This window comes from Phoenix dactylifera, chromosome 2 (assembly GCF_051530095.1).
Source record: "Phoenix dactylifera cultivar Ajwa chromosome 2, Ajwa_hap1_PhDact_Kaust_v1.1, whole genome shotgun sequence".
NCBI lineage: Eukaryota > Viridiplantae > Streptophyta > Magnoliopsida > Arecales > Arecaceae > Phoenix > Phoenix dactylifera.
Window position 1 is genome coordinate 25,493,277 of NC_143191.1, and position 19,534 is coordinate 25,512,810.

Sequence of the window (19,534 nt, forward strand, 5' to 3'; positions counted from 1 at the left end):
TTGCTCTTTATACACTCCATGTAGATAGAATAGTTCCTTGTCCAATGGCCGTCTTCGTTGCAATGGAAACACTTTCTCTTAGGTTCGGCCTTTTTCTTAGGAACTTTCTTCTTCGGCTTCTTCTCGGTCTTCTGCTTCTTTGCAGGCTTCTTCTTCTTTCCAGTAGACTTTCTCTTGGAAGTAGAAGCCAGCTCGGCAGCGAGAACTGTGCTCCTTCAACCTTTCAAGTCTTCCTCAGTTGTTACCAACATATTTAAGAATTCAAGTTTGGTACATTTAATTTTATTTATATGGTAGTTTACAATAAACTGCCCATATAAAGATGGTAGGATTTCAGGATCAAATCCGTTTGCAAATTCTTATGCATGGTCATGCCGAGCTTCTCAAGCTCTTCAAGATCCTTGATCATGGTCAAACCATGGTCATAGACAGACTACCCCTCGCGCATCTTGGCTTTGAAGAGCCGCTTGGGCACTTCAAACCTCGTTGTGCGACTCTATTCACCATACAACTCTTGCGGGTGATCTAACATGTCCTTGGCAGTCTTCATGCTTTCATACTGGCATTGCAATTCGTTAGACATGGATGCTAGAATATAGCACCTAACTTTATTGTCATCATCCAACCATTTAGTATACGTCTCACGCTGGTCATTGGTTGGACGGGCTGGTAACACAGGAAGTTCATGGTCAAGAACATAAGCTATATTTTCGCAACTTAAAACAATCTTTAAGTTGTGGAGCCAATCTTTATAATTAAATCCGGTCAATTTGTTGTTTTCTAGGATTCGAGTTAATGGGTTGGAAGTAGCCATTACTATCTGCAGAGAGTAAAGATTCTAATTAGAATTTTGTACTTGACATTAATTTATTTTTTGGGTCTTTTAAGAACAAATAGGAAAAATTCTCCCACTATTTCCTCGGATCTCTCACACTCTTCTTGTTAGATATATGCCCTAGAAGCCAATCTGGCTGATACATTATTAATTTTGGAACATAGTTTTGTACTTGACTTTATTATTATTGATTAATAAATGGGCATTCTTTTTTATTCATATTGTGTATGTGTCTATGAATCGTCCAAGAAATTAATAAGATGATGATGCATATTCTCAAGAGTTGAGAATTTGAACCATGTATCATTGGTGATTAATTTTTAAATGCTCCTGATCGATGGATCATCACGAGGACAGTGATCGATCCGATGAGATCAGTGCACAGATCGCATTCCTTATGGATGGACGAGACTCGAGTCCATAGTGTATGGATACTGAAGTGATAGTGCAGGTGCTTGTTAGAGAACAAAGGTACTGAGCGTGACCAAACAAGAAGTCACTTGGATGTCTATCCACTCGTCAGTGACTTGCTTGATGTTGCAGTAGTGTGACTGGTCCTTTGACCTGCGGTGCTTCAACTACTCACAGTTGTTAGATGTATGCCCTAGAAGCCAATCTGGCGGACACATTATTAATTCTAGGACATAAATTTGTACTTGACTTTATTATTATTGAATAATAAATGGGCATTCTTTTCATTCATATTGTTTATGTGTCTATGAATCGTCCAAGGAATTAATAAGATGATGATACATATTCTCAAGAGTTGAGAATTTGAGCCATGTATCATTGGTGATTAATTTCTAAATGCTCTTGATCAATGGATCATTACGAGGACGGTGATCGATCCGATCAGTGCACAGATCACTTTCCTTATGGATGGACGAGATTCGAGTCCACAGTGTAAGGACACTGAAGTGATAGTGCAGGTGCTTGTTAGAGAACAAGGGTACTGAGCGTGACCAAGACAAGAAATCACTTGGATGTCTATCCAGTCGTCAGTGACTTGCTTGATGTTGCAGTAGTGTGACTGGTCCTTTGACCTGCGGTGCTTCGGCTATTCACAGTGAGGTTATTGTAGTTTGACTGCACATATACATGGTCTCTAGTCATATGGGTCCTTGTTGTGTAGATTGGCTGCAATAGGTTCACTGTAGGAGTAGGGTATGCACTTACATGGAATCTATCGACCTTGATAGATGAGAAGTGATCCTATATGATTTATTAGACTGAGTTCTAAGACCTTGGCCAGGGCAGTAATATAAAGTGGAGAAAGAGTTTTCCACTATCGAACTCAAGTCGAATAAATCTAGACATATGACAGACAACGGGGTTTGACGAGTTATCCATGACCTCCGGTCTGTAGGGATCCACGATAGAAGGACTGTATCATACGATAACTGCACCTAGAGGTTCATCATTCTATTCTGCTGGGTAGCCACTACATACTGCTAGGTGTCACTGGTGGATGGTGAGACTCACAGGGATCATCTCGATGGTCGATAATTCCTGATGAGTTGAGTTGGAATTGTTTCAACTCATTGAAAGGAGTTTTCAATGATATTGTGATAGAGATTGCAATATATCTCACTACTAGTCAGAATAGAACCTATGGGGTCACACACATTAGAAGTATTGACCGATCCGATGGTTGAATTGTGATTAAGAATCACATATGATCAATTAGATTGATAAATTGAAAACCCGCTAAGAGTTAGTGGTTAGAAGAAGGAATAATTGCAATCAGATTGCAATTTAATTTAATTAATTGGATTTAATTAATTGGACTTGATCATGAGTCCTACTTGGAGTGGGATTCATGAAGTCCTAATTGGATTAGGATTTCAAATTAAATTAGAGTCCTACTTGGAATAGGATTTCTAAAGTTCTAATTATCTTAGGGCTGAAATTTGAACAAGTCCTAATTAGATTGAAATTTTCTCAAGTCCTAATTAATTTTAATTTTAATCTAATTAATTAAATGACTCCTAATTGGATTAGGATTGAAGAGTTCAATAGAGTCATGGTTCAATTAAATCCTAAATAGATTAGGATAAGGAGGAAATTGAAATGGGTTCATACAAGTCCTATTTTGACTAGGATTGGACTCATGCACTAGACCCAAATTAAATCACCCATTAATTTGATTAAGTGGCAGATTTAAATGGATAAGAGGGAGGGGAATATGCCCCTCTCACTACAAGAAAAAGGAGCTTTGGCGACGCTTTTTGAGGCTTTTACCGACGCTTATAAGCGTCGGTAATTTTCTTCCCGACGCTTTTAAAAGCGTCACCAAAGCGTCGGCTATGTCGGAGTGGAAAAAAAATTACTGACGCGTTTGAAAAGCATCGCTAAAGGTTATTTTTAGCGACGCTTTTAAGCGTCGCTAAAGCTTCAATTAGCGACGCTTTAAAGCGTCGTCATAAATTGTTTTTATGAAAAAAAAAATATAAAAATACCCAAGAAAACCTTGCTGTCCCCTGTAAAAAAAAAAGAAAAAAGAACGGTTTCCTCGTTGCAGAGGAACTCCTCGCTGCACGCCCGTTCCAAATCGACGGCGTCAAGGGGCAAACCGACGGAATATTCTCCTCCGCCGACTCCTCCATCTCCGGAGACCTCTCCTTCTTGATCGGCCTCATCTCACCTTCCTTCGCCTCCTCCGCCGCGGCCGGCGCCCTCTTCCTCTTCCCCGCCGTCGCGAGCGGCGGTGGAGGGGGCGGGATGCAGCGGCCGGAGCTGCCGATCTCGTTGGGGAAGTTGAGGATTGCCTTGCAGCCGCGCATCTGGAAAGCGGCGCGGTCGTAGGCCTTCGCGGCCTCGACGGCGGTGTCGAAAGTCCCGAGCCATATCCTGGATCCCCGCCGGTTGGGATCCCGGATCTCCGCCGCGAACTTGCCCCACGGCCGCTGCCGCACCCCCCGGTACCGCCGCCCGTCGTTGTGCTCCGCCGGCCCTACGGCTGCTGCCGCCTCCGTCCACTCGATCTCGAACTTTCGGACCGGGGGTAGGGAGATGGTGAGCGACGGGAGGCAGAGGTCGGAGGCCTGCTGCGAGTCGCCGCCGAACCGGATCATGGGGTCGACCGGCTCGGCGAAGCGGTAAGCTTCCAGCACTCCGTAGGGATCGATGCGGCCGCTGCCAGAGAAGGGCTGGGTGGTGTCAAGGTAGTCGGAGACGGCGATGCCGTGGGGGGCGGAGGGCGGGGGAAGAGGGGAGAGGGGTAGGTCTCCGAGGAGATGCTCGCGGATCAGGTCGAGGGTGGAGTCATCGTCGACGATGGACGCCATGATAAGAATCCGGCAAAGCAAGAAGAGAGATAAGATAGAAGAGCCAATATTGATAAAAAGAGATTTGTAAGGGAGGGGGTTTGAGGGATCGGGAGAGGGGAGGGATTGACACGGTGCTTCTCTGCTCTCCTTGCTCATCTCGGCTAGCTTCTACTTGTTTCTTCTTGGAGAAAGCGGGCAAAAACAAGCACAATACCCCGCATTTGAAGTTTTCTTCCGCTCGAGGATCAAGCTCTTCAGAGTCCTTACACTTGCAGAGGAACTCCATTTTCAGGCAGCTTCATGCCGGGACTTCTAAGAATGTCGAACTCATCTGATGGCGCAGAAGATCTCCCCTCACCACAAGACTTGTGGATCGCTGGCGAGCCAAGGAGTGGAAAGCAGGGTGGGGCTGTTTGTGCTGGAATTCTCCATTTCTTGAAGCTCTTCGTTGCAGCTGAACCAGATTGTGGCGACGAGAACGCTGAAATAGGAAGACTGCAGCTGATGACTTTAGGCTTTCGGAGCAGCGGCAGAGTCAGTGGTGATTGTGGCAGATGATCTCCCACCTTTGCAGGGGGAGGGGGCGAGCGGCGGAGAGAGAAGGGGAGGGGGGCGCCGTTGGGAGGAAAAATATCGGGAGGAATTTGCAGGGAGGAGGGGATAATGGCCTCCGACGACGCTTTCTAAAGCGTCGTTGGGAGGAAAAAATTAAAAAAAAATGATTTTTGCTTCCGCCGACGCTTAAAAGCGTCGGCCCAAGCCACGGGTTGCGACGACGCTTATAAGCGTCGGCAGAAGCCAGACTTCCAAAAAAAATTACCGACGCTTCTACTTAGCGTCGGCAGACAAAAGTCGGAAAAGCTCCTTCTTCTTGTAGTGTCTCTTTGAGCAATGCATGGGAGAAAAAGGAGGGGCGCACGCCCCTCCTAGGTGGCATAAAATAGAGATAAGGATGAGCTCCTAAAAAATAGGAGCTCATCTTTATCCCTTTGCATTTCAAAAGGGAGAGGTGATTTCGGCCAGCATTTTTTATGCTTTTCTTGGGCATTTCGGCAGCACCTCTCTTCCCTTCATTCCTCCTTCCAGCCGCAAGAGAAAAGGGAGAAAAAGAAAGGGTGGTGGCGCCTTCTTCTTCCTCTTTCTTGGGTCTAGCGCATGAGAAAAGAAAAAGGCTGCAAGGGCTTTGTTTTTGTTCCTTGATCCATCCTTCTTCTACCTCCTCCCTTTTGGCATTCAAGAGTTGATAGTAAAGGGAGGATATCAGCCATCCATAGCCATCTCTGCAAGGGAGCTAGCACCCCGGTGAGATCCAAAGGCTTCGATCGAGTCAGTACTTCGTGTGGATACCCGTAGAGGCCGGACGCGTGTGCGGCTTCCACTGAGCCTTGATCAAATACCACGTAAATCAGATTTGCGGAGACCATCTACCCATACAAGGTGAAGATCTGATCTTCTTAATGATTTTAAAATGGTTTAAAATAATTTAATTCTAATCTATCTACAAACGAAAGATTTTAAAATACGTTTATGCGATGAACGGATCCCGCATATGTTTTTTCGCTGCAATCTGAAAATTATTTGGAAATTTTCATGGCATATGAGGGATGTTAACAATAGTGAGGTTATTGTAGTTTGACTACACATATACATGGTCTTTAGACATATGGGTCCTTCTAGTGTAGATTGGTTGTAGTAGGTTCACTGTAGGAGTAGGGTATGCACCTATAAGAAATCTATCGATCTTGATAGATGAGGAGTGGTCCTATGTGATTTATGAGACTGAGTTCGTAAGACCTCGCCCGAGGCAGTACGTACTGTGGAGAAAGAATTTTTTACTTTCGAACTTAAGTCGAATAAATCTAGACATATGACAGACGACGAGGTTTGACGAGTTATCCATGACCTCCGTTCTATAAGAATCTACGATAGAAGGACTGTATCATATGATAACTGTACCTAGAAGTTCATCATTCTATTCTGCTGGGTAGCCACTACATGTTGCTAGGTGTCACTGATGGATGGTGAGACTTACAGAGACCATCTTGATAGTCGATGATCCCTGGTGAGTTGAGTTTGAATTGTTCCAACCCATTGAAAGGAGTTTTCAATGATATTGTGATAGAAATCGTAATATATCTCACTACAAGACAGAATAGAACCTATGGGATCACACACATTAGAGGTATTGAACGATCCGATGGTTGAATTGTGATTAGAAATCACAAATAATCAATTTGATTAATAATTGGTTAATCCGCTAAGAGTTAGTAAGTTGAAGAAGAAATCATTACAATCAGATTGCAATTTAATATAATTGATTGGATTTAATTAATTGGACTTGATCATATTAGACATGAATCCTAGTTGGAGTAGGATTCTTAGAGTCTTAATTGGATTAGGATTCCAAATTAAATTAGAGTCCTATTTGAGGTAGGATTTTTAGAGTCCTAATTGGTTAGGACTGAAATTTTAACAAGTCCTAATTAGATTAGGATTTCTTAAGTCCTAATTAATTTAATCTAATTAATCTAATGACTTCTAATTGGATTAGGATTGAAGAATTCAATTGAGTCATGGTTCAATTAAATCCTAATTAGATTAGGATTTGAATGAAAGATAGATTGAGTTCACCTAATCCTTTTTAGAAAAGAATTGGGCTCCAATCTATGTGGCTAAACCCACCCCACTTAATATGATTAAGTGGGGCGTGGGATTGGAGGAGAGAAGAGGGAGGGGCCTTGCTTGCGTGAAGAGAAAAGGAGGGGCGTACGCCCCTCCTCTCTTTGAATTAAAAGGGATAAGGATGAGCTCCTAAAATTTAGGAGCTCATCCCTATCCGCTAGGGATTCAAAAGGAGGAGGCGTGTGACCCCTCTTCACAATGGTTTTTCCTTGGCTATCATGGTAGCAAACCCCCTTCCTCATTCCTCTTTTCAGCCGCAAGAAAGAAGGGAAAAAGAAGCTTGTGGCGTGGGCCTCCTTCCTCCCTTCTTTGGTTCCAACGCAAAGGAAAAGAAAAGGCTGCGTGGCCTTTAGATCTTCTTCCATTGAACCAACCTTCTTCTTCCTTGTCCCTTCGGCCTTCAAGAATTGATTCAAAGGGAGGTTATCAGCCATCCAAAGCCATCTCTGCAAGGGAGTTAGCATCTCGGGGAGGTACGAGAGCTTCGATTGGTCCTCTACCTCGTGTGGATATCTGTAGAGGCCGAACGCATGTACGGCTTCAATCGAACCTCCATCAAATACCACGATCATCAGTTTGCGGTGATCATTTACCCGCACAAGGTGAAGATATGATCTTCTTAATGATGTAAAAAGAATTTAATCCTAATCTATCTACGAACATCATTTTAAAAATAAGTTCATGCGATGAACGGGATCTCGTGTATGTCTTTCGTTGCACGCAGAATTTTTCTGGAATTTTCTGCAACGTGCGAGGGATCCTAACACCCCTAGTAGAGAAATGAAAACCTGCGACTTTAAGTTTCAAGTGGGGTGCTGCGGTTCCACCAATTGATATGTCACCTCACCTAATAGTTATTGGCGACACATAAACGATGAGTGTACAACTCTTGTACGTGCTTCATAAGCAAATTACAGCCAATCAGTCTCTAAGTCATAAGGGCATCACCTAACAGTTATTGGCCCTGTTCCTTAGTTAAGTCAGACCCGCCATATTTTCCGTAGAAGTAAAGTCATCATTTGGTCATTACCTAACAGTTATTGGGCTCAACCCCATCTTTACCCCCACAACATCTCATGTCATATAGAAAGGTCTAGTCCTCCGATGCAACTTGCTCACTGTATCCAGCCAAGACAAATCAACGCCGGAAAGACGTTAGCAGCTATACTATGGTGGAAGACCAATAAACTTAATATTGGGTAATCTAGTCTTAGTGATTCCAACTTTGAGCTTTTCATAGGAGGTAATCGATCAATTAGCCAGGTAAGCAGGTGAGAGGCTTCCCTCACTCAGAGAGTAGGATCCTAATTAAATAACTACATTTAATGCTTTTCTAGACACCAATTAGATCAATTAATCAAATATAGCTAGCTCAATGTATTGTTCACTCTCGACTGATTGAGGAGGTTTGAGGTCTCATGGGTTTACATCTAATATAAATAATCTACCCCACTCAGCTCACATTCGCATCTCATGCATATAAAGCTCATTGTAGGCAGATATCAATTAATGCCAAAAGCAATAATTAAAAGCTGTAAATTTAAACTGGTGATGATCATGGATCTGGTTTGGGTCATATTACAAACGCATATACGTCAATCGGTTAGATCATCTTCAACTCTTGATCCAATCCAGAGTATCCTTGATTCGATCCTGATCAATACCTTGATCCATCGCCATCATTCACTCAGATCGTGCCACGCATCTTATGATTGTACATCGATCAACCGTTGATGTACATCAATCACAGATTACAACCCAGAAATAATAATTAATATTACAACCCTTTTATGAGACACACAGGCCCCTCAAATACATCAAATTAGATGTGCGCAGGCATCTAAAATTTAAAGATTACATGACATTACAGAACATCACGGGTATTTACAATTTGATACCAAAAAGGGTTCGATTTATTAATCATCACCACATGTATCTCATGCATGAAAGTTTCAGATCTGTATTTTTAATTCATAATGCTATCCTCTGAAATTCAGATTATGCAATACTTGATTTTAAACATTGCAATCTCATTGCAATTCTAAAAACAATATTGCAAGATTAAAGAAAATAAAATCTGCATGCTGAAAATTTCAGCAATCTGAAATTTCAGCATGCAGAAAATTTCAGCAAACATTAAAATTAAAAATAAGATCTAATTATGACTTAATCAAACTTTTAAATCTTAATCATGCTCCCAAAAATGTGGCTCTGATACCACTGTTGAGTTACCCCATGCACGATGCGACGATCGCAACGAAAACCATGCACGGGCATCGTTCATCTCATGAACTTGCCACGGATCGTTGAATTTAAATTTTTTTCCGGATTCAATAATCCAGAAGATCTCTTTGAATCCATAAGGGAGAGGAGATTAAGATTAAAAAATTGATTACAAAACCAAAAAACAAAAATCAAAAGTAAAGATCTCATCTTCATCTTTGTGTAGGTAGAAGCTCGCCGCAATCTGATGATCGTTGTATAGGTTCTCCTTATAGCCGCACATGTATCCGGTCTCTTCAAGTATCCACATGAGGATCTGAAAATCAGAGAATAGGATCTCACCGGAGTGCTAGCTCCTTGCAGAGATCTCTCCTGATTGTCATAGAAGAAAGAAAGAAGAACAGCAACCAATCCTTGCTCCTTGAAGAAGAAACTCTTTCTTCTTCTTCTACCTTGCTTGCTTGTGTTGGAAGAGGAGAAAGAGAGGCTTCCTTGCTGTCGTGGAAGAGGAAGAAGGAGAGGAAGAGGGGCCTTGGCGTGGAGGAGGAAGAGCTCTAATCATCCCTCACATGCCTCCCCTCCCTCCTTCTTATACTAGGCATTTAGGGTTTAGTCCATCCTTGGATTAATGCCAAGTGTCCATGGTGCCTTGATCAAGAGGATTAGAATCCTCTTCATGCCGCCCACCTTTGGATGCATGCCATGTGTGATCCTGTGCCATGTGGACTTTGGAGTCCACATGGTGTGAACACGACTTAAGGCATATTTATCCTACAATGCCATGGGACCTTAGAGTCCGCATGGTGTGAACACGACTTAAGGCATATTCCAAGCATATATCCTGATCTAATCAGGATCTAATGATTTGACCCAATCATGAGCCCAATTCAATTTGGGTCGAACCCAATTTGATTTGGCTCATCAAATCAGCCCAATTACAATCCAATTACAATCAATTCTACTCAATTCTTCTTCCTTTAACTCACTAACACTTAGTGAGTTAATTCAATCACCAATCATATTGATAATTGGCACCAATTGTGATTTCTAATCACAATACGATAATCTGACTAATCAAAATCACTAATGTGTGTAACTCCGTAGGTTCTATTCTGTCTGGTAGTGAGATATATTGAGATTTTCATCTCAATATTACTGAAACTCCTTTCAGTAGACTGAAACGATTTTAGTTCTACTCATCAAGGTTTACCGATCATCAGATAAATGCCTTCGAGTCTCACAATCCACCAGTGACACCTAACAGTATATAGTGGCAATCCAGTAGAACGGAATGTATGAAACTCTAGGTGTAGTTAGCATATGATACAGTTCCTCTATCATGGATCCCGACAGGATGGAGGTTATGGATAACTCGTCAAACCCCATCGTCTGTCATATGCAAGATTTATTTGACTCTAGTTCGAGATTTGGAAAACTCTTTTTTTCAAAATATATGGCCAGAAATTTAATCGAACTCAATCTCATAAATCATATAGAATCACTCCTAATCTATCTAGATCGATAGATCCCTTCTAGATGCACTCTTATTCCTAAAGTGAACCTACTACAGCCAATTTGTACGACAAGGACCCGAATGGCTAAGGCCCATATGTATGTACTCGTCAAACTACAGCAACCTCACAGTGAATAGCCAAGGCACCGTAGGTCAAATGACCAGACATATAACTGCAGCATAAGTATGTCATTGACGAGTGGATAGACATCCATGTGACTACTTGCTTTGGTCACGCTCAGTACATTTGTTCTCTAACAAGCACTTGCACAATCCTCCAGTGTCCCCACACCGTGGATTCAAGACTCATCCATCTGACTAAGTGATCTGTGCACTAATCTCGTCAGATTGATCACCATCCTCGTGATGATCCATCAATCATGAGTATTTAGGAATTAATCACTAATGACACATGCCTCAAATTCTCAACTCTTAAGAATATGTATTATCATCTTATTAATTCTTTGGACGAATCATGGACACATATAAACATGAATGAAATAATGCCCAATCTTATTAATAAATAATAAGGGTCAAGTACAAATTTATGTTCCAGATTATAAATATACGTCAACCACATTAGCTTCTAGAGCATACTTCTAACAAAAGAGTCATGAGTCTGATCATGACAGCAAGCTAATTTATGCAGGAAGTGGAAGGTCATCTTGTTTAACAGAAATTATTTTAGAAGACCTAGATTATGTTTAAACTCTTTTCAGATGATGGTTCATTAATAAAATTTTAAAATTGTATCTAAACGCAACCATGCATCCACGAAAAGATTTCTGGAGAAAAAAATCATGAAATATTAGTGTATTATGAGTGTCTCGTATGTTATTGCTATAAAAAATTGAATATCTTTATGTTAAAAATCCAGTTCCAAAACTGGGTTCTCTTAGTTCGCAAAGAGTTTCCCAACATCAACTAGAAGGAAGAGATTGTAATAGTTCTACTAATTTCAATATCAACGACATCTACGTTAGGAGTAATGCTACTAAATTCTTCTGCACTGAAGATATCTAGAGCAATGGTGCCTTCTTTTTTTGATTGAAAACAATAGTGCTTTCGATGTATGACATGTCTTGCTCTAGCAACAATCAATATATTGATTTTTTTTAAAAAAAGGTTAGATCTGGCGGCTACATATTCACCCTCGGTGGCACTGCTTGTTTGGAAGATGGCCTGGAGTTGTCTGTCCACCTGGGAAGTACTGGCTCGGAGGGGGTGAGCATCACCCCAAATTGTGGGGTTTGCTAGGCGGTAGAGGAGCCCATACTCCACGTCCTATTCGATTGCCAACGTGCTGCTCAGATTTGGGAGTGTGCTTCAGCTTCTTCTGATTTGTGCCGAGGATAGGCGTCGGTCGAGGATTTTCTAATCTTCTTAGCATAGTCCTCTTGGAGGTCCAACCAGCAAAAGCAGTGGACCGGCTTATCTAACTTATCACTGCTGGCTAGATAGAATCTCTTCGAGGATAGAGGTACACATCCAAGAGTAGTGGTGGATAGGGCCTTACTTCATGCGGCAGAGGTCTTTAACATCACTGCGTCGGCGTCCCTTGGGTTGGCTAGGAAAATCTGGGGCTCTCACTCCACTCATGTGGCGTCCAAGATTATTCTCATCTCCTAGGAGCCCCCACCTCTTGGTTTTCTGAAGGTGAACTTAGACGGCAGTGTCACAACGGGTGGATGCTGCGAAGCCGGATTTGTCATCAGAGATCAACAGGCTAGATTAGTGGTGGCCGGGGGCCGGCGCATCTTTGACCAGACTATTATCGGGGCCGAGGTCAGAGTTGCTTAGGAGGGCGTCTCCTATGCAAGACGAGTGCTGGGTGCGGGCTGCATTATTCTTGAGAGGGATGCCGCCACGGTGATTGAGGGCATTCAGAATCTCAAGCAGTTTGCCTGGAGGATGCGGCTGCTCTATGATATTCGTGGTCTTTTAGGTGAATGCACTGCCTTCCGGGCCTCTACTGTGTATAGGGAGGCCAACTGTGCTGTGGATTGGGTGGCTTTTTATGCGGCCCACTACTCCGGTAACGTCATCTGCGAGGGACACGACTTTGTACCATCTTCCTTGCATTTCCTGCTTCTTTCTGACTTTATGGGCTACACTTACACATGGTGTATGTGAGTCGCCGATGTAGCAAAAAAAAAAAAGAAATAAAAAGAAAAAAGAAAAGAAGGTTAGATCATCATACTGACACTACAGGGAAAGTCGGTTTTACCGACGCTTTTTTGCCGACGCTTTTTACAAGCGTCGGCAATTTTCGGTCTAACGTCTAAATGTGGCGACGCTTGTAAAAAGCGTCGGAAAAAAACGACGCTAATACGTGTTGGTGTAATCGCAGGCCTAAGACGATGCTAAAAAGCGTCGTCGGAAGCCAACGACCCAAAATTTATTGCGTGTCCAACGAGCCCCACCTCCCCCTTCGTCCTTTCCGTCTATAATATCTTCTCCGAGAAGCTATAGTCCACAGAGAGAAAGAGAGAGAGAGAGAATGGAGCTCCAAAACCTTCGCAATGGCGACCCTCCGAGCCCCGAGCTCGCAGAACCCAACCATGGCGAACACCACCTCGACCCTCCCCTCTCCCCCCTGTGTTTCCCCTCAGACGATGTCGACAGCTCCTGCTCCACTCCCTACGTCAGCGCCCCCTCCAGCCCCGGCCGGCAGATGTGGCAGGAGCTGTGGGGCGCCCAGGCGATGGCGTTGACGCTGGCCTGGTGGCCCTCTCCTTCGAGCACCCCTACCCCCCCCCACCAAGACCATGTTCGTCCCCGACCGCGACTGCCTCCGCCCCGATCTCCTCGCCACCTCTGCCGACTTCCTCCGCATCTAGCGCATATCGTCGAATGACGAAGGCGGCGGTGACGACAACAGCAAGAAGAACAACTCCTCCTCCAAGTCCTCCTCGTCGTCGCGTGTTGAGCTCCGATCCCTCCTCAACGGCAACCGGAACTCCGAGTTCTGCGATCCCCTAACCTCCTTCGACTGGAACGAGGGGGAGCCGCGCCGCGTGGGCACCTCGTCCATCGACACCACCTGCACCATCTGGGACATCGAGCGCGAGGCCGTCGACACCCAGCTCATCGCCCACGACAAGGAGGTCTACGACATCGCCTGGGGCGGCGTCGGCGTCTTCGCCTCCGTCTCCGCCGACGGCTCCGTCCGCATCTTCAACCTTCGCGATAAGGAGCACTCCACCATCATCTACGAGTCGGCCGACCCCCCCAACACCCCCCTCGTCCGCCTTGGCTGGAACAAGCAAGACCCCCGCTACATGGCCACCATCATCATGGACTCCGCCAAGGTCGTCGTCCTCGACATCCGCTTCCCCACCCTCCCCGTCGTCGAGCTCCACCGCCACTAGGCCAGCGTCACCCGCCGGAAATGGCCGCGAGGGGGCGGGATCTGAAGCTCCGGAGCCGATCGATTCGCCGGAGGGATCTGAGGGATGCGATGAAGGAGGCGGAGAGGAAATTGGGGAGGAATCGAGGCTCTGATTCAAAATATTTTTTAAAATATTTTTTTTAAAAAAAATGTTTATAACGACGCTTTAAAGCGTCGGCGAAAACCCAAAACTGGTTTGGGCTTTCCTGACACTTTAAAGCGTCGGCGAATGTTGTTTTTGCCGACGCGTTTATTAGCGTCGGGAAATCCCTGTTTTTACCGACGCTTTCTCTTAGCGTCGGCAAAAACCGGACCCACGCCCACCTGCCCGACGTCTGACCCACGCTTCCGGGTGCGTGGGCTGGAAATTCACCGACGCTTAAAAGCGTCGGTAGAGACTAAAAAAACCGTCGGGAGATATCCTTTCTTTTGTAGTGTGATTTGCTAGCTGAGCTTCTCATAGTACAATAAAATTTTAGCAGCCATTATGCTGATACCACAATCAGTTAATAGAAGCCACAAGATATAATAACTCTATGTAATGGTGAATAAAGAAATAAAGAAGAGAAACCAATCAGCCATGTTCCCCTCCTTTCTTTTTCCGTACAAGCATGGGCTTTAAGCTGAAATTAGAGTCTGGATACAATTCTAATTTCTAAGAGCCAGAAACACGGGATCTGAAAACTCCAACATACAAACTAGATATGTCACAGTGGAAAGAGAAAACTGCAACACAGCCGCATCATCTCAGGCTTAAAGCTGAATTTTCCCCAACTTTGATGTTCAACGCTGTCATTGTTGTAACTTTGTTTCACGTAGCAATTCTCATTTTTTGAACTATCACTCCGGTAATGTTAAAGGTATATATTATTTGAATAGCCTTGGTTCAAAAGCAATATAGTTCGTAACTGCGAATTAGAAGGAATTACCTCATTTCATTATCACATAGACATAAATTGGACGGAGCTCCGCCCGTCATCTTCTGGTGTACACTCATTGTCATAGCCTGCTCCACATGTAGTCTTGCTCCTTTAATTCTGAGTCTGTAGTAACTTTTTTGAGGAGTCTTTAGTAATGTTAGCTGAATATTAGTCTAAATTCTATATCCATTGAAATTCTCAGACATGTAGCCCGTTTCTGCCATCTTATTGAAATGAAATGGATGGAGGTCATGCTCATCTCTTTTCGGTCATACGCAGTCAAGGGGACTGGTAATCGAAGGGTATTCTTCTTACAGCCTAAAACTTTTCCATGGCATAAAACCAGAAGGATGGTGATTGGTCTGTCCAAGGAGACCTTAGTAAAGAAGACCGAGTGCGTCTCTGGTGATGGATCTAACAGCGTGTTATGGTAGTTTTTTATTTCTTTTTTAGAAAAAGTAAGAGGAAGCAGGCAGATTCACCATTTGATTCACACTGTGAAAGAAAACCTAGCATAATCCGGAATTAGCTGTCACAAGATCGGAAACTCCAGAACATCTTAATATTAGGTGTCAACCTAATCATTCTTAAGAAACTAGCTGTGACCATAGAAAGTAGGGAAGTATAAACATCCAATATGCACCTGAATTTTTTTGAGCAAAAATATGGATGTGAAATTGAAAGTAGAATTCCTCTCGAAAAAATAACGAAAGAAGAATGCAAGAAAAGATAAACTTATATGTATGTATGTATGTATATACGATTTTTAAAATTTAGACTAATATCGAACAGATTTTAAACCAAAACCAAACTGACTGATCCAAACCGAATCGAAATAACGGGTTGGCTCAGTTTTACAGTTTGATCAGTTTTTTTGCACACTTCTACTTGTCTTTCTGCTTTTTGCCTTTTCTCGTTTCATTTATCAATGAAACATGAGGTGGCTTCCCAAAGAGGAAGAAGAATGTGGCAGACGCTAGCCGAAATCTTTATCTCATATGTTTTCTCTTTTTTTTTTGTTGAAACGGCAAATTTTATATAGCTCTAACGTGAGTACATCCTGCCAAATCATGAGAAAGTAAAAGGTACAACAAAAAAGATATATCTACTACAGATGTCCAAAAGACCTCTCTAGAGTACCGAACAACAAAGGAGGCGATCCAATCTGCTGCCCAAAGCTCTGCCCTAACAAAACCTATCCCTCCAGACCACTGATCTGCTGCCATCAAAGTTTACTTTGAAATGACCAACGGGTGGAGGCACCCAAGAAACTAAGGCGAACCTGGATGCTGTACCAGCAGATAGAGTACCCCAGATGTCCCTGGCCATCCCAGAAGAAAATAATGCGGCAGCTGCAGTGACCTCCCCTGCATGCAGTATAGCTCTATCTACCACTAGCCTTGACGATGACCTCCTGCCCTCAAACAGGCTGGTATTCCTGTCTAACCATATATAATAAGCCAAATATGCTCTGAGGATCCCCACCTCAGCTGAGCTAGGACTCCGCATGGAGCGCCTCAATATGTGAATCAAGTCCTGAGCCGACTCCACTGAATGGGAAAGAGGTGCAGGTGATCTGCTCCATATCTTCTTGACCCTAGGGCACTGCAAAAGAACATGATCAATGGTCTCCTCGATATCCATGCATACCTCACAGCATGAGATAATCTGCACCCCTCGTCGAGTCAGCAGACTTCTGGTCGGTAGAACACCTCATGCCACCTTCCAGATTAAAAGCGCCATACGTGGGTGAATCTACATCCTCCAAATCCATCCTCCCTCCATCTGTCGGGCTAGCTTCTTACTGATCAAAGCGTGAAGGTCCCTAGCTCGCACCCGCGACCGCCCCGACGACAGTCATACTAGCCTGTCATGCTCCGTCTGGGATGGGACCGGTAAAGCCAGGACCATCTCTGCCAACTGCTCCCTAAAAACCTCTCGAATCAAACCATCCCTCCATCGACCCCCATCTGGATCCAACAAATCACTGACCCTATGACCTGCTAGCCTATCTGAGTTCACCATGGTCGGTAGACGGCTGATCGGCTGGTCGGTCACCTAGCAATCCTCCAAAACATCGATGGATCGCCCGTCCCCAATGGCCCATCTAGTCTCCGAAAGCACCAACGTAGCAAGGGCACACATCTCCCACCAGACCGGTGAGTGGTGGCAGCCAGCTCGCACTCCAAGCAGCAAAGTTCCGTACTTGGCCCTTAACAACGAGAACCACATACTGTCAGGCTCTAGCACAAATCTAGCTGCATGTCTAGCCGCAAGCACCTCTCGTCTCACCACTAGTGACTGCACCCCCAAGCCTCCAAGCCGGGTCGGCTGACACACGACCTCCCACGCCAACAGGTCGATACCACCTCTACTGATGCTCTTCCCCCCGATAAAGTTTCTAAATAGCTGCTTAAGAGTCTTCAGAAGTGCCACAGGAATGAAGGAATTGGATAAAAAGTATAAAGGGATCGAGAAAAGAACTGACCGAACCAAAGTGATCCTATCCATCATAAAGAGTGCATGCATCTGCCGACCCTCCAACCTGTGCCTGATGCTCAGGTCAAGGGAGGAATAATCCCTGCTCCGCACCTGCTGACCAAAAATCGGGATCCCTAAATATCTCAGTGTGCCCTCCTACTCCTCCACTCTCAAGATCTCCAATATCAAATTCTTTACTGCCAACCTGATCTTCGGACTAAAATAAATAGCTGACTTCGACAAAAGACAATCATCAGTGAAAAGTAAATGAGAAATCGGCGTGGCCCCCGCCACCAGCCTATAAACCTCCAACTCCTGAGTGAGTGCAGCACGTCTAAGAGATTTGGAAAGCGCATCTGCACAAATAATAAAGAGCATGGGGAAAAGGGGACAACCCTGGCGCAACCCTCCAGAGGACTCGAAGAAACAGGACGGCGTGCCGTTCACCAATATGGCAAAGAAGGGAGCCCTAACATAGCCCATAACCCATCTAATCCATATCTCATGAAAGCCAAACTCCTGCAAAGCCTGCTGCACAAAATTCCGTCTCACCCTGTCATAGGCCGTCTCCATATCGAGCTTAACCCCCATCAAGCTCCTCCTCATCGGGGCCCTGCGAAGGTCAAACATAAACTTCTGGGCAATCAGCACATTATCAGAGATGCTTCGCCTGCCTATATTGAAGGCTCCCTGCTCCGGACTGATCAATCTCGGAAAAATATCTCTCAACTTAACTGCAAGTATCTTCATCGTAGCCTTGTACATGGTCGTACACAGGCTAATCGGACAAAAATGACTCGGCTTAGAAGCATCCTGCCACTTCGGTATCAAGATAATGAAGGTCCTCTGCCAGTCAGTAGACATCACAGCCATGCTGAAGAACTGCTGAATGGCCGCCGTCACATCCTGTCCAACTATTATCCAGTATCTCCGAAAAAGTAATGGTGGAAAACCATCCACCCCCGAAGTCTTATCTTTTTCCTTTCAAAGCAATATTTATGCTCAATGATTTCATTACTGGATAACAAGGATTCTTTTTTTTAAGGCCCAGTTGAAACGATAGATTGTCTGTGACCTTTGAAAGGTATACTCTATGTCATGTCAATTCATAAACGTGAACAGCAACCATTCTTTGTGGAAATAGAGGAATTCCTCCTTCACAATTATTGGCTGAAATTTGTCCATTATTGCATACGAAAATTATTATAATTCCTGCAATCAATGACACCGATTACATTTTTAGGCCAGATATGCGTACTCAAACAAACTATGGAAATAAGTTCCCTGCGGTAGAAGCACGGCACCTTTCACAAGTCAAAATCTTCCCGTCGCCAGCCATGTAGAGCTGAGCATTTCCCAAGCAGGAAGGATCTTACAAATTTTATAGATTGGCAGCTTCCCAAAGAGTGGTTGACCCCAATCCCTAGCCAACGAACCCATGGCTTCAGTTCTCCTCCCCTTCATCCGCTCCCTGCTCTTTTCCTTGCTTCTGTCTTGCAATCCGTATGCCGTCCACGGAGGAGCAAACAGCCATCATGTCCTTGGATCCGACTCTTTGAAGCCGGCAACTGCCTGCTCCAAACCCAAAGGTTAACACTCTCTTAACGCTAGCAGTTAATTGATTGCTTTTGGCTTTTGACTCCTCACCCATAAGTACCCTATTTTATAAGAATCCGGGCTAGCCTCCTCTTGCTTCGAAAAAGCAAACTAAAGTCGAACGAGTGCATGAAATAACCTTAATAGTTGGTGGTGGGGAACATTGTCCAACATCGGCTAGCAGCGGAAAGATTCTGTACCTTATAATGAGGAGGATGAAGCTCTTTTCTCACGAGGGCCTTTTTTATGGGACAAAATCATGAGGGTCGGAGCAGTACCTACGCGGACCCCCATGGCATACGGCCCAGAGGCAGTACCTATGCGGACCCACTGGCGTGCAGGCGCGCCCAAAGCGGACAATACCTTGTGGGGGACGCGATCTCTTTCTCTGCCCGACCGGTGTGGGCTATGCTGTTGCGCGGGCCCAAAAAACCCCGCAACAGATGGTGCCGTCTGTGGGAAGCGCCCCCTTGCCGCAGGCTACCCGAGACTAGGAGGCTCACTGAACCTTCCCGCTGGGGGGCTATGTTGTGGGGGGGGGCCGAACATAATCCTACATCGGCTAGCAGCGGAAAAGTTCTGTGCCTTATAATGAGGAGGGTGAAGCCTTTTCCTCACGATGGC

General features: G+C 44.5%; 1 protein-coding gene and 1 pseudogene across 1 annotated transcript; one reads left to right on the top strand and one right to left on the bottom strand.

Annotated features, from left to right (window-relative positions):
• Positions 1 to 496: 496 nt before the first annotated feature.
• LOC120105346 (uncharacterized) lies at positions 497 to 4,122 on the bottom strand. Its single transcript, XM_089927900.1, has 2 exons — positions 3,295 to 4,122; positions 497 to 820 (listed from the first exon to the last, which is right to left on the bottom strand). Exons 1-2 carry the CDS (start codon positions 4,120 to 4,122, stop codon positions 497 to 499), a joined length of 1,152 nt encoding a protein of 383 aa, XP_089784026.1.
• Positions 4,123 to 4,422: 300 nt separating this feature from the next.
• Positions 4,423 to 13,893, top strand: LOC120105345 (WD repeat-containing protein LWD1 pseudogene; annotated as a pseudogene).
• Positions 13,894 to 19,534: the final 5,641 nt, after the last annotated feature.